At 34.5% G+C, this 14305-nt stretch overlaps 1 protein-coding gene across 1 annotated transcript in view; it reads right to left on the bottom strand.

The window, feature by feature from the left end:
* The window catches only part of LOC124365605 (integrator complex subunit 1), a 66182-nt gene extending 52807 nt beyond the window's left edge, over window positions 1-13375 (bottom strand). Inside the window, exons 1-4 of the mRNA XM_046821595.1 lie at window positions 13168-13375; window positions 9153-9328; window positions 4732-4955; window positions 2554-2822 (exon numbers count right to left, since the gene is read on the bottom strand). Coding sequence (XP_046677551.1) covers window positions 2554-2822; window positions 4732-4955; window positions 9153-9309 — 650 coding nt within the window. The 5' untranslated portion in view covers window positions 9310-9328; window positions 13168-13375. The remainder of the gene's footprint in view (window positions 1-2553; window positions 2823-4731; window positions 4956-9152; window positions 9329-13167) is intronic.
* Between the last annotated feature and the right edge of the window lie 930 nt (window positions 13376-14305).

Genomic DNA, 14305 nt, shown 5'->3' with positions numbered 1-14305 from the left:
GTAAACATGGAAGATAATAAAACTAACTCAATTCTTAAGGAACTATGTAGCAAAAATCCAAATTTAGTTTTAGTAGAGGCTAGTAAGGCTGAAAGGACTCTTTATACAAGGCATGGGATGCATTTTAATCTTAGAGGGAAAATTTGTTGTCTAAGCAAATAATTAAGGCAGTAGAAGATTTTGAACTTAAGTTTATTCTGATGGACAATTCTAGTCCTGCTCTTAAGTCACAAAAAGACATTGGATGTATGTCTCTGGGAAACTCTTCTTGTCCTATAAGATCCCCTCTTCGGTAGAACCTAAGACTACAATAAGAACGGAGCCCAATGTTATAAGAAATCTACAGCTTAACACACTAGCTGGGTCAGGAGGTTTGGGAACAACTAGTTCTGAGTCTAGTTTTTTTTAACTGATTTCCTTTGTCCTTTTTATTTCTAAACATTCAGGGTGAATTCCTTGGCAAGCTACACGCTCTTGAGTCTATGATTATGAATAATAACTGTGTTATTATTTTTTTTATCCGAGCATTGGCTGAGCAGTTCTGAAATTAATGCCTGTAGCATAAGACACTTTAATTTAGTTTCAATATATCAGAGAAAAGTTAATAATTATGGAGGTACACTTATTTATGCTTCTAATAGACTAAAATGTTGTATTATTGATATTTTGTCTTTTTGTGTTGACAATCATTTTGAGGCATGTGCTTTATTGCTTGACGAACTCAAGATTATTGTTATAAGTTTGTATCGTACTCCTGCAAGTGATGAGTGTTTATTTTTGGAGAAACTTCAATGTCTCTTGACATTTTTGACTGATAAGTGGGATAATTATAGACTGGTGTGTGGTGGTGACATTAATGCTCAGTTTGATGTAACCAAAGATGTAAGGTCTGTCAAAGAATTTCTAATTCTTTTGAGACAATTCAATATGTATTGCCATAACTATGACTCCACTCGTTTTAATGCGTGTTTGGATAATGTTTTTTCAAATATCACACTTCAAAACTATTTCTCTTTTGTGGAACATTTCCCATATTCAGACCACAACGCGCTATGGTTCAGGGTCTGTTGGGGGGGGGTGGGGGGGGGGGGGGGTGGGGGGGGGGGGGGGTGGGGGGGGGGGGGGGTGGGGGGGGGGGGGGGTGGGGGGGGGGGGGGGTGGGGGGGGGGTCCTAATTTATGTGATGAAATGGATAGTATTTACAAACAATTACTTCTGCACAACGGAAGTAAGGTGGTTGTCGAGAGGAAGAGTGATATCTCGAGTTTTTGAACTTCGACATGAAATATTAATTTTTTCTATCCGACACAGACTTTCAGCATCGTGACCGTTTTTCAATGAATTATGGTTGAGCCGATTGGCTTATTTGGCAGACATATTCAGTATGTTAAATGATGTTAACAGGAAACTACAAGGAAGCTATAAACACCCTATTCCAAGTTATGGACAAAATCAATAGTGTGAAACTAAAACTAAGATTTGTAGAAGGGGAAGCAAAGAAAAGCCAAGTGTCTATTGTTCCCATATCTTGAATCTTTTATTAAAGAGAACGAACTTCTCCTGAGTCAAACAATTTTGAATGACAAATCAGATCATTGTAGCTCCCTCCAAGCTAGCTTCACAAAATACTTTCAAGAAGATCTGAGTTCATACAGTACTCGTGGATTAAAAACCCCTTTGCTGAAATTGAGAAAACTGTTCCAAACAGCTTTTCTCTGAAACTCAAAGAGGAACTTTTTGAGTTAAACTGCGATCTGAAAGAAGTATTTAACAAAACCACTCTTATTGATTTTTGGATCAAACGACGTTCAGAGTATGATGAAATTGCTGACAAAGCTGTTGAGTTTCTACTACCATTCCGAACTTCCTATCTATGTGAGGCGGGATTCTCACATCTGCTGTACAGCAAAAATAAATACAGGAACCGAATGCAAACAGTGGAATGTGATCTCAGACTCAAGTTAAGCCCAATCATGACAGACATCAGCAGTTTAAGCCGTTCCATTCAAGCTCATCCCTCACATTGAATAACTGATGATAACTATACGAACATTTTCATTGTGCGACACCCACAATTCTGAATTTTGTATTTTGTAATTTCATTATAATTAAATATATGTGTTAATACAGTTTCTTGCATTTTATTATTCCAACCTAACAAGTTTTAACACAGATAACTAAAAACTAAATATATAAAATTTGTATTTTAATACATTACGGATCTGTTATTCTTATTGCATTTTATCTTTGAAATTCAGATTTTATAACATACGAGTGATTATAATTACATATAAAACGAAAATAAAAAAAGGCAAACTAATCATGCATGACATGTACAATTTAAAATATATGTGTTATGGGCCAAGGGGTACACCATAATACAGAGTACAAACTAAGGGGTACGTTACCAAAAAAAGATTGGGAACCGCTGTTGTAGACACACCTTGTATAGTACAGAACATGAAATCCATACATTTATACGATTGAGAGTAGTGACAATTTTGAATATTAACTATGTGTCGCTAACTTACTCCTAAGAAATATCATTATCACACCTTCACAAAAATTTGAGGCCATCGTTTGCTGTCTTGGTAAGCCCTCATGAGCAGGTTTGTAGCCAGGACTGGCAGCAAGGCATTCTTGCTCTTGAATGTGTAGCTCGGATCTCTCTTCAGCACCGAACACAAAGCACTCATGATATACTCATTGGTAAATATGGGTGCTTTGATCTTGCACAGATACAGGAGGCTCTGGATGATGCTTGCATCGGGTTTGAACCGTTGCTGTTTCAGAGTCCTCACTGCACCACAGATGTAACCGATCTGGAAATAACAATATTAGATAGATAGAAACTTAATAAAACTGGTGCTAATTTATTTCAACTGCCTTATAAATACAGGGTGTCCCATGAAGAAACGGAGAAACTGTCAGGACTTGTTCTTACGGTGAAAATAATGAAAAAAGTTCATATACACATAGGTCCAGAAACGCTTAGTTAGCGAGCTATACAGGGTGAAAGATTTCGCCCAGATTTCAGTGCCACCATTAAAAGGGAGCCCTATTAAATTATTTTGGGCGTTACCCAGGACGTAAAATTTAATGTATATTATGCAAATTGAACTGAAAAATTGAATAAAATTAGTACCAGACCTCTAGCTGCAGTAATTTTTAAGATATCTGAAGAAATACGCAAAATTTGGTGTCCAAAAACAAGTTTCATTTAGGTTTCAAGTAGATTAACTTTATTAAAATGTAACAAAAACGTAAAATTCTTTAACAAAACTTGTAAAGAATTAATTTCTTAAGATAATGATGTAAAATAAGCCAATAAAAATTGTACGTAAACATTAAGAAAATCAATTTTTAATTAAATAAATAACGTACGAAGAATACACAAAATCGATTACACTTTTTTTCTTGTTGAACGTACATGTTTTTATAAACTTTTATTTTCACTTACTATTGAAAAAAAAAATAAATGCTAACAAAATAACTAACCTTAGTTTAGTAACTGTTCGAAATTCCCTCCTTCACAATGCACACAGCACTCTACTCGACGTAAAATATTTGTGGTGGCTCTGCGAATTATGTCTGGATTGTTTCTTATACTGTCAAATGCGTTGCGAATTCTAACGAGTAATTCTTCCTTGGTATCAACTTTACGTTTATACACCATAGCTTTGATATGTCCCCATAAGAAGTAGTCAAGAGGCGATAAGTCAGGCGATCGTGGTTGCCAGTTGATTGGTCCACCACGCCCAATCCAGTTCAAGAAATTAGCATTCAAATGATTTCTAGCTACTAAAGAAAAATGAGGATTTGCACCATCGTGTTGGAAAATCATTTTTAATCTTTTTTGTATAAAGGGATATCTTCCAAAAGAGCCAGTAAATCATTTTTCAGAAATTGTTCGTACATATTTCCTGTAAAGTTTCCTTCAAAAACGAATTGTCCTAGAATTTTGTCATTAATAACGGCACACCAAACATTAATGTGAAATCTGTGTTGGAAAAAGGTTTCTACGGTACCATGTGGATTTTCTTCGCTCCATAAATGACTATTTCTACAATTGAAGGACCCGTTTCTCGTGAAAGTTGCTTCATCAGTAAATAAAATTGAATTCACCCTATCAGCATTGTCTAGAAGCCAATGAGAAAAGTTTAACCGTAAAGGGTAATCTGTCGGCAGCAAATGTTGTACCTTTTGCAGGTGAAAAGGATGAAGTATCTCTTTACGCAAGATGCGCCACACTTTCTTTCTCGATAAACCAGTGCGATACGCAATTCGCCTCGTACTAGTACCCGGGCTACAATGAATATGTTGAATCACTTGAAGTTCATCGTTAACGCGATGATGTGCCTGCCGTTCAACCGAAAACAAAATTGTTGGAAATGATCCATTCGTTCTTAAAAACTGAAACACTGAAGAAAAGGTTTTCGCATTTGGAATCCGCCTTGCAGGAAATCTTTCCTGATATTCACGTCGAGCAGCTTCCGCATTTCCATTAGCATATCCGTAACAGAACATTACGTCTGCATATTCTTCATTAGAAAATTGAAACAGCATATTAACTTTTATACTGTATCAATATTTACACTTAACTTATCTGTATGACACTTCAATATAAAATATTCAAAAAGAGTTCGTAATTGTGATTGTTAAACAGCTGTTAGTACTGCCAACCTATGAAAATAATATTTTTGTTACAAAAGTTGTAGAATTACCACTTACCACTTTTTCATGATCGTTGATAACGGACGCGTCACTGATCAAGGAAATGAACTCAGGAGGATCAAAGTCCAGAGCAGAAGCCTCCCAGGCATCCGAATTGTCCTGAGCTGTGACCGAGGAGCTGCGAACGATGCCACCTGAGACCACTGTTGAACTGTGGCTGAGCTTGGCCTTCTTTGGAGGCAACAGTGTAGTTGTCTGTGCTCCTTCTCTCTTCCTGTCCACTGCAATATGGAATGCAACATTTATTATTTATTAATCTATTATTTACTCGCTCAGAAAATTCAATAGCAAAATATAGGTACATACATGATACTCTGTGAGTAATACAAAAATATCCACTTAACTCTTAGAGCTCGAACAGAGCCTTTATTCCTAAGAAGCTTTTCAAGTGACAGATTGTGTTCCAATGCCAGTTGGAATTAAGTGATGTTTATGTTTTTACGTCAAGAAGTCTAAATTGTACCATATCTACACTATTAACTACCTACCTACAATACGTTAGTTTGGAGAAAAAACTTGTATTTAACATTTTAAATATGTAATTTAATTAGTATTCAAAATTCCATATCATTAAACTTGATATATAGCACAATAAAGCATTGACAAAGTTAGATTGTGAATTTGTTGCTATGTCATATTAAATAATAATACTAACCTGATTAATTCTAATAAAATATAGAATTTTAATATAAGTACATTACAAATAAGTATATTCCACAATTAACAGTATAAAAAGATAAATAAATCATTCTCACATAATATAGTATATTACTAGCAGTTACCCGCGGCTTCGCACGCATTTTCATGTTGAAAACTCGGACAGTATATATATTCATGTATTCTTTATCTATGACATAATAAACACTCCTGAGATAATCGATAATCATTCAAATCTATTCCAATTTCCTAATCTATTTTAGATTTAAGTTTAAAGAATTTGGGGTCCTGAAGTCGTAAAAAGAAACAGTTTTTATAAGATTCGTATTCCCTCCAACATTCCATGATAATTTACTGAAGTGCTCCTACGATTTCAGTAACAATAAGAGTTAGCCGTTTTAACCCCAATGACGAAAGTGTATCGTCCAACTAAAAAGTTGCTGCGGTCGATATGAGTCTGTTCTGGTCGTTTAAATTCACCCCCGGTCTAATCTATTTACAGTTCCACAATTGCTTTATGCTGTTGCACTAACCAAAACAACTGTCTCATATGTTGGTTTCGGGTTCTAACTTAGGTTAAATTTTGATGATTAAGTCATTTTGATATTTTTACCGATCACTAAATATGTATTAGGGGTGTATATGCTTAAAGTATTAGGGCAAGAGTATGTTATCTCCATTTGCTTTTCAATAACTACAGTAAAAAGGCCATACACTAAAATTTAAATGTAAACGCATGTTTCTGCCTCTTTGATGAACTTCAGCTGAAAGTGTTTAACAGATGTTAAGTATCAGTTAAATTTATATTACGTGTTGTAGCGCAATCTGCCGAATCCAATGTAAAACACTCCAATAGCAACAACAATTTGTAAATAAAAATGTAATTAAATAGACTATTTAAATAGGACCAAATTGTGAATATAAACCATTCTCGAATCCCCTTCAACACACAGACAAAATATATATATCTTGTGTTCGTGTGTAAGTGACTGAACTCCTAAACGACTGGACCGATTTTGATGATGATATATGTCCCGCGGCTTCGCACGCTTTTCGTAAGTTTTGCCCGCGTATGAGCATTTCTGGTTGAAGTAAATTATATTTCCAACCCCGATGTAGATTTTACCTTGATGTCACGATCAAGAAAATATGTCAAAAATGTATTGTACATGCATAATGTATTTTATTACAAAGTGGTCTACCACTCAACCTTTAAGTTCAACCAAAAATTTAGTTTAGACAATTATACATCATAACTTAGCGCCTTCAAATAGTGTTTCACTGTTTAATATACGTATCTATCTCGTAATTGCAGGTTATAATGTGCAGGCGCTTTGAAAACTTTTCTTCATTTTATTCGTTTATATTCACGACATAAGCGAATAATTCAGATAATAACTATCCTATCTTCTAAGTTAGACTAAATTACGGATACATGTGAAATTTGATTGAAATTGGTTCAGTCGTTTTGGAGTTTATTGGCAACATACATCGTGACTCAAGATTTTTATATATATAAGATAATATTTTAAATATGAAAATATATTACTATGGGGTGAAACAATAATTCAAAAACTAATACAACTTGCACAAAAATCTTCTATTGAGTAACACAGATTTTCGAAAAGTCAGTTGTGAAATTTATACAGAAATATATTTATATGGTAAATGTTTATATAGGGTTTAATTTATTATACAATTTTACTGCTAAAATAAAATGACGGGGGTTGTGTTGAGTCTATTGTAACCTATGGAAATATTATTCTTATTGAGTGTATTATAAGTATTATAATATTGTGGTAGAATGTTAAAACATGTAAATTATTGAATTGCACAAAGTCACGTGAAACAGGTATAAATTTATAAAATATTAAGTTTATAAATATTATTATATTTAAGTTTTATGAAAAAGGGTTGACAATGAGTTAAGTGGTTGGAACCAGTAATCATAGCTATTTCTGTATTATTAAAATGCTATTTATTTTAGTACTGTTGTTCCAGAACAATATCACATCTAAAATCACCTTGAAAAAAATTAATTTTACTATCATGACAGCGGTATTATTAATATTACTAACATGACAACTTTTAGCTTAATTTCTATAAAAGACTTTCTTTCTGATCACTTTTTAATATTTCACTAATATGGTGAATAATTGTTTTTTATGCCATAATATAAATAACAAATATTTTAGTAATTAAATAACATAGACATAACTCTGTTTGGGACTTACCTCACAGAGCTATAAATATCAAATCTAATGAAATGCACCAGGCAACATTAATGTGTTGCCGAGTTAGTACGTAAAGTTCCCGATTGGTAGCAGCACCAAACAGGTAATTACATTTAACCGTTAACAAAAAAAGAAGTAAAGTACGATGCACTAGGTCCTTATGGGTTCTTTCAAGCCATAGTGAGAATGGCTCAGTCTGATATGTGCACAATACGAGTTGTAGGGAAATGGCAGACGTCAGCATTGCCGACTTGAACACTAAACATTAATGGCGGTCTACATATTTGGCCCATTCAAATTAAGAGAATAAACGATTCTGAAAGTTAATCAATAAAGGTTAAATACACTAAAATACTTATTTAGTAAACATCGTTTAAAATTTAGATACTAAGCTTAAGAAGGTGGAGAAATATATTATATTGCTATATCTTGAATAAATATATAACAATATTTTTTATAAGTACTATGAAACAGTAATTTGAAGCATACATTATTTATTCAAAACATATTTTTTGAGATAAGTCATAACATTTTTGACAAAAAATATTTTTGCCTACCTGCTCATTATTAAAATTTAAACTTAACAAGAATTTGTTTAATTATTGTAGTAATTATAAAGTAAACACAATGTTATTTTACAATTACGTGAGTTCTTGAAAGCGTTTTTCAAGCCCACCCACAGACTGTACTGCCCATGTAGGCATTTCCCCGAAAAACACCTTTTAGTACAACTGTAATCATTCTATTTTTTCCTTTCAAATTTCAATAAGGTGTAGTTGTATATCTTGATAGAAGCCTGACTTATATGTTGTATAAATCTTCTTCTGATCATAAATTTGGAAAAAATACAATATATTTCATTTAGTTATTCATTAATTTAGCAGTTACTTAACAAAACCTTTTGACATGTTTTACACCTTCCTGTAATAAAAATTTGATAGTAATATGTTGCTCAACGGACGTGTGCACCTCTTCACATGTAGCAGGCACGATGCTACTAATTGCCCATCTGGTCTGGTAAATTGCTAACCTCCTGCCTTTCTCCTGACATCCCCACCGAACATAGATAAAGACGTTGCACCACTTTCTTCACCTATGGAAACTTAATAGACAATAGACAAAAATTCTTTATTAACATGCTCATTGAGAACAGTATTAGCGTTATAGTAAACACTACAAGTGTTTTTTTTTTACAAAATATAAAGTTTTGTAATGATATAAAAGGTTAAATTGTAAAATTTAAATGTCAAATACTCTTTGAAAAAATTCTTCTATGGAGTAGAAGGGGCGGTCAGCAAGCCATTTGTGTAGTGCTGGTTTGAGTTCATTCTCTCCTTTGTCTCTCAGCTCTGATGGCAGGTGGTTGTGAAGCTTCCTCCCGATGTATGTAGGCTTCTTTTCGAACTGTGACAGTCGGTGGGCTGGAAGGTCATACTTGAGAACAAAAGCTTGTTCACAATCACTTCATTCCCCTCATAATAACATATAGATATCCAAATTATTATTTTGTTGAAATAAGTTGCTTACCTGCCAGTGGATGACTAGGCCCAGGTTTGCTGTGTGGAACTGGAACTGCCCTCTTAGCTTCATTCCCAGTTTTCGATCCCAGAGCGTACACTTCAGCAGGATGTTGGGGAATTTTACTTTTACCTCCCCTTCCAGATCCTGACTTTCCCCTATCCATATTGCACTACTGCATCAACCTAAACAACAGAACAGATTATCTTAAATCTCTTATCAATTGGAATTTTGAGAATTTCACTTTTCCCTACCTTTTTCAGAACTTGATCCATCCTCAATTAATCAAATCAATTAACCTGTTGGGGAGTACTGACAGCTATAACCGTCATCCTACCTATTGTATACTAGAGTAAGCAAAATTATCCTTAATGAACTCCAGGGAGTAAAGAAAAAATTTTTGTTGTTTTCATTCAAAATGTATTGAAACCTTAAAAAATATCATAATAATGCATTTTTTGGATCTACAACTTGATAAATTCATACATTTTGTTTTTTTTTAAGAATTTTACAAACGTATGATAGTGTTTAAAACTCGGGTACACACAAAGTGCTACTTCACATTTTGTGCACTCATAAGCAGTTTCTTTCCTTTTACGCTCACCCCGTGTTGTATTTGAACACACAAAGCAGCGTTTTAGCTTCCTTCGGCCATTTTCCCTTACTGGTAGTGGGCGGGGGGAATGGCGACCTGTCAAGCGTAGCGGCTGCTGGGCTCCGCCCAATAATTCGGAAGTCCATGATGTGAACCTTAGCATTTGGGTTTTTTGATTCCATGTAAAGCCTATAAATGGACGTGGCGCGAGAAAATGACAGAACATTTGGCGGCAAATCTGTGATTATGTATTCCGCCACTAGGAGCCAGCACCGTACAGCAATAATTACTTTGAACATTTCACAGTCGAAATAGTATGTAAGAACGCCACTAGAGTGCATAAACAGTTGCAATATTGATTGTTTTAGCAACCCCGTCATGGACGGTCATAACCGTCAATACTCTTTTGGGATCAAACGGCTATAACCATCTGTAACTTTTGGAACAACTTTCAGCTACTCCTCAACAGGTTAAGAATAACAATTTCTACAGCACAGAGCCCTTACTTTTTTCTATCAAATATGGTGTACTTAACCTTATATGGTAATAAACTGTTCAATATTTCCTAAAACACCTAACATGTTGTTAGAAGACCCATTTGTAAATTTTTAATTCTTGTACGAAACACAGTACAAAGCAGACTAGACAAAAGTAAATGCCTACATAGTCTTACTCTTCAATCCTATCATAGGCTACTTACACTGCATATTCTATACCAAAAAAAATATAAAAAATTACTTTTAGGTTGCAAATTGATTAAGGTGTGTAAGGCAATTAATAATTGTGGTAACGTCTTTAATCTTTTAGTGCTTTTGTAAAACAGTCAAAGAAATATAGTACAAGGGCCGTTTTTGTTTTTTCAACCTTCGATCTTACGCCATGATGGCCAGACATATAGCAGGGCCGAGGTGTGGGCAGTAATCGATCACACATAATCCTCGCTGCAACATTTGTCACTACCGAGTTCAAGTTGCTAGTTCGCGCTGAGCTGCAGTTGCATTAACATGTCTGCCTCTATTGATTCTCCCACCAAATGTAAATTGAGGAACGTTTTCTGCAAGCAGAAGAGAATAGGGCAGCACTTGGGAGTTAGGTTTAATAGAAACTATACAGTACCTGAAGGGAATAGAAATTTGAATTTTTGTAATGTAAGGAAGTGTCCCTTTCTGAGGATAATTTTTTCCTCTATCTCACACTAACCGGTTAATCACTACTATCTGGCCAAGTTATAAATATTGTAAAGTTACTCTAATTTGTAGGTTTAGTACAAAACTTTGTTATATTTTAATGTTATTCTTAAATTTATTTTAATCAAACTTGTATTACATTTTTCTTCTTAATATACGAGGGCTATTCGGAAAGTAGATTACGTTTTGGAATTAAAAATTAACAAAGTATAGGAAAAAATTTTTATTATATAAATTTGAAAGCCAAACTTAAATACTACTTTTCAACATAGTCGCCATTCAAATTTAGGCACTTATCATATCGATGAATGAGCTTGACAATGCCTTCCTCATAAAATTCTGCCACCTGTGTCTTCAACCAGTTTGTCACTTCTTGCTGTAGCTCTGGTCGTCGTCAAAGCGCTGCGTTGCTAACCACTTCTTCATTGTTGGGAACAAGTGGTAGTCACTTGGTGCAAGATCCGGGCTGTATGGTGGATGAGGAAACAACTCCCACTGGAATGATTCGAGAACTTCACATGTGCGATTTGCTGTGTGAGGTCGAGCGTTATCGTGAATCAACAGAATTTTCGAGCTCAACTTTCCCCTACGCTTGTTTTGGATCGCTCTTCTGAGGTTGTTTAACGTTTGACAATACCTTTCTGAGTTGATTGTAGTGCCTCGTTCTAGGAAATCAACAAGAATGACACCTTTCTTGTCCCAAAAAACGGTCGCCATAACTTTTCTTGCCGACATCGTTTGCAAACATTTTCTTGGTTTGTGAGAGGAACTTGTGTATCCCCACTCCATTGACTGCAATTTGCTCTCGCAGTTAACATGTTTCATCGCCAGTTACGATGCGATCGAGTAGTGATTCACTCTCTTTGGCGTAAGCATCCAAAATTGTTAACGCTGCAGCCATGCGCTGGTTTTTGTGGACGTCGGTCAAGATTTTCGGTACCCACATTGCACAAAACTTGTGGAAGCCAAGCTTATTAGTGACGATTTCGTATAACAAAGTACGTGAAATTTGAGGGAAACTAAGCGAGAGTTCCGGTATGGTTAACCATCGATTTTCTCGGACCTTTGCGTCAATTTTCTCAACAAATTCGTCAGTCACTATGCTGGGTCTTCCACTTCGCTTTTCGTCATGAACATTTGTTCAGCCATTTTTAAACTTAATGACCCATTGTCGCACTCCACCTTCAGTGATAATGTTGTTCCCATAAACTTCACACAACTGCCGATAGATTTCTATAGGCTTACAGTTTTTGGCAGTCAAAAACCTAATTACTGCGCGCACCTCACGGTTGGCGTGATTTTCACTTGCGGCAGACATTTCAAACAGGCACTGTGACTAGATGCGTTACAACACGAACTTCCCGCTAGCACGGCTGGATAGCCACGGAGCGGTGGGATCTCCTGACACCAAGATGGCCGCGCTAGTCCCGCCCCTAGCGGCCACAGCGTAAAACGTAATCAACTTTCCGAATAGCCCTCGTATTACAAATCTTGTTACGTATATTTCTTATATAATATCGAAGTTGGCTAATACATCCAACTGTTCAATAATAACAGTCGAATAACAAGTGTAGTCTGCTTATTAAGTCTCATCATAGCTTTTTTAAACCCTTCTCACAACTTCACGTTAATTATGCAACTACTTTATATGTTCCTATAGTGATGAGGTTTATCAGTAATTGTAATACCTATCTGGGATAGTTTAATTATGGGAAAAAACATAGATATTACATTTGCCTGGGTCATAACGTATTTCATGGTTTAGGTCATAAAAGCAAAGATGATACAGCAACACAATATGAGTTACTGGCCATTACCGTGAACCTAGAGGAGGCTACAGTATAATATGCGGCTACCAACATAACCGCTTATCGTACCCTAGCCAAATATTGACATTTGCCATTACTTTGGCTATCTTCATTTATGCTAAAAAAAAGTTTGTTAGGAATTAAAAGAGAAAAGTTGCAATGTTACAACAAAATATTATAATAGTAACAAAGTTATAAATTATTTTTTCTTTATGTGGAGAAATTTTAGTTTCAATTATAAACAAATCCTTTATTTCATACTGGAAAAACCAATACATGACAGGTATACTTATAATTAAATACAACATACCTCAAAGGTCTTTTAAGAAACCTTTAAAAAATCAGACGAAATAGGGCTGCCAACACAGAAAATAGATGGCCAAATCTAGGGCTAACTGACAATAAAGAAATTCCAATTAGCCTAAACAACTTACCTATTATAGAGTTGATAACGAAATGGAATAATGTTGACTATGAAAATTACTTCTGTACACGATAAACTATAATCAACTAATTTTGAAAATATTTCTTTATTTTTCCCAAATGATCTAACCTTAATCTACTCAATCATAACACAAACAAACACAACGTTTTTAGGTTAATCATTTCCAACGACTCTATCGAATTAGCAGACGCAAGATGACTTAAACATCACATATTTTTTTTGCACCGCACAGTTATCCCTCAGAAAAGTAGTCTGGATAAAACTAAAGTGCCCTGCGGAATACATTGTGTCTGTGTTCTAATGTGGACAATTTATTATGCATCCGTATGTTGCAAGACCAATCTAGACATCGTTGAAATACATATTTGGTTAGATATTTGAGATTGTATAAACTTAACTATGCATTTATATTTTGGCTTTAATAACAGAAATTGTAACTAGAGATTATGGTGATGATTCTGGAAGTAATGTAGTCCATAGTTCATAGTTTTAAGCTCAAAATTGATTCAAGTGTAAATGTTTTAACTGTAGCTGATTTAATTATAACTGTTAAAGATAACTTTTTAATTGTAATAAATTGATTTTAACTTGCTCCATTTTCGGAAATTCATCTCGTTTTTTGTGTGTGTACTTTTGTTTCTAATCTAGTATAGGCCTAAATTAAAACCCTGAAACTATACGTGTTTATTTGTAAGTATACTGAATGAATACAGTTGTTTTGAATTGAATTGTACGTGTATTGAACTGCTACAGATAACTGTTTATTTATTTATTCCAACGGTACAGACCATTTTACAATAAGGTGAAAATTAGATGGCAAATAATACAATGTAAATCAATAGTTAACAGTGGCGTATAGGCACATACAAAGATGATAAATGTGTTATAAAAGTAACAGTTTACAAAACAAAAACAAAAAAGTAACAACTGCAACAAGTAACGAAAAAGAAAATAAATACTATAGATCTCATAACACCAACAAGCTATAATAAAAATTTAAATAGTACTTACGACAACTAACAATATAGGTAAACTGAATGAAATCTTGAAAGACTACGTTGCATATAAAAATAAATAATAACAATGTAACAAAAACAACAAAGTTAAGTAACAAACTGTAATAACAG

Source organism: Homalodisca vitripennis, chromosome 6 (genome assembly GCF_021130785.1).
Source record: "Homalodisca vitripennis isolate AUS2020 chromosome 6, UT_GWSS_2.1, whole genome shotgun sequence".
Classification (NCBI taxonomy): domain Eukaryota; kingdom Metazoa; phylum Arthropoda; class Insecta; order Hemiptera; family Cicadellidae; genus Homalodisca; species Homalodisca vitripennis.
The sequence above is the reverse complement of the archived record's forward strand: the minus strand, read 5'-3'. Positions and strand labels throughout refer to the sequence as shown.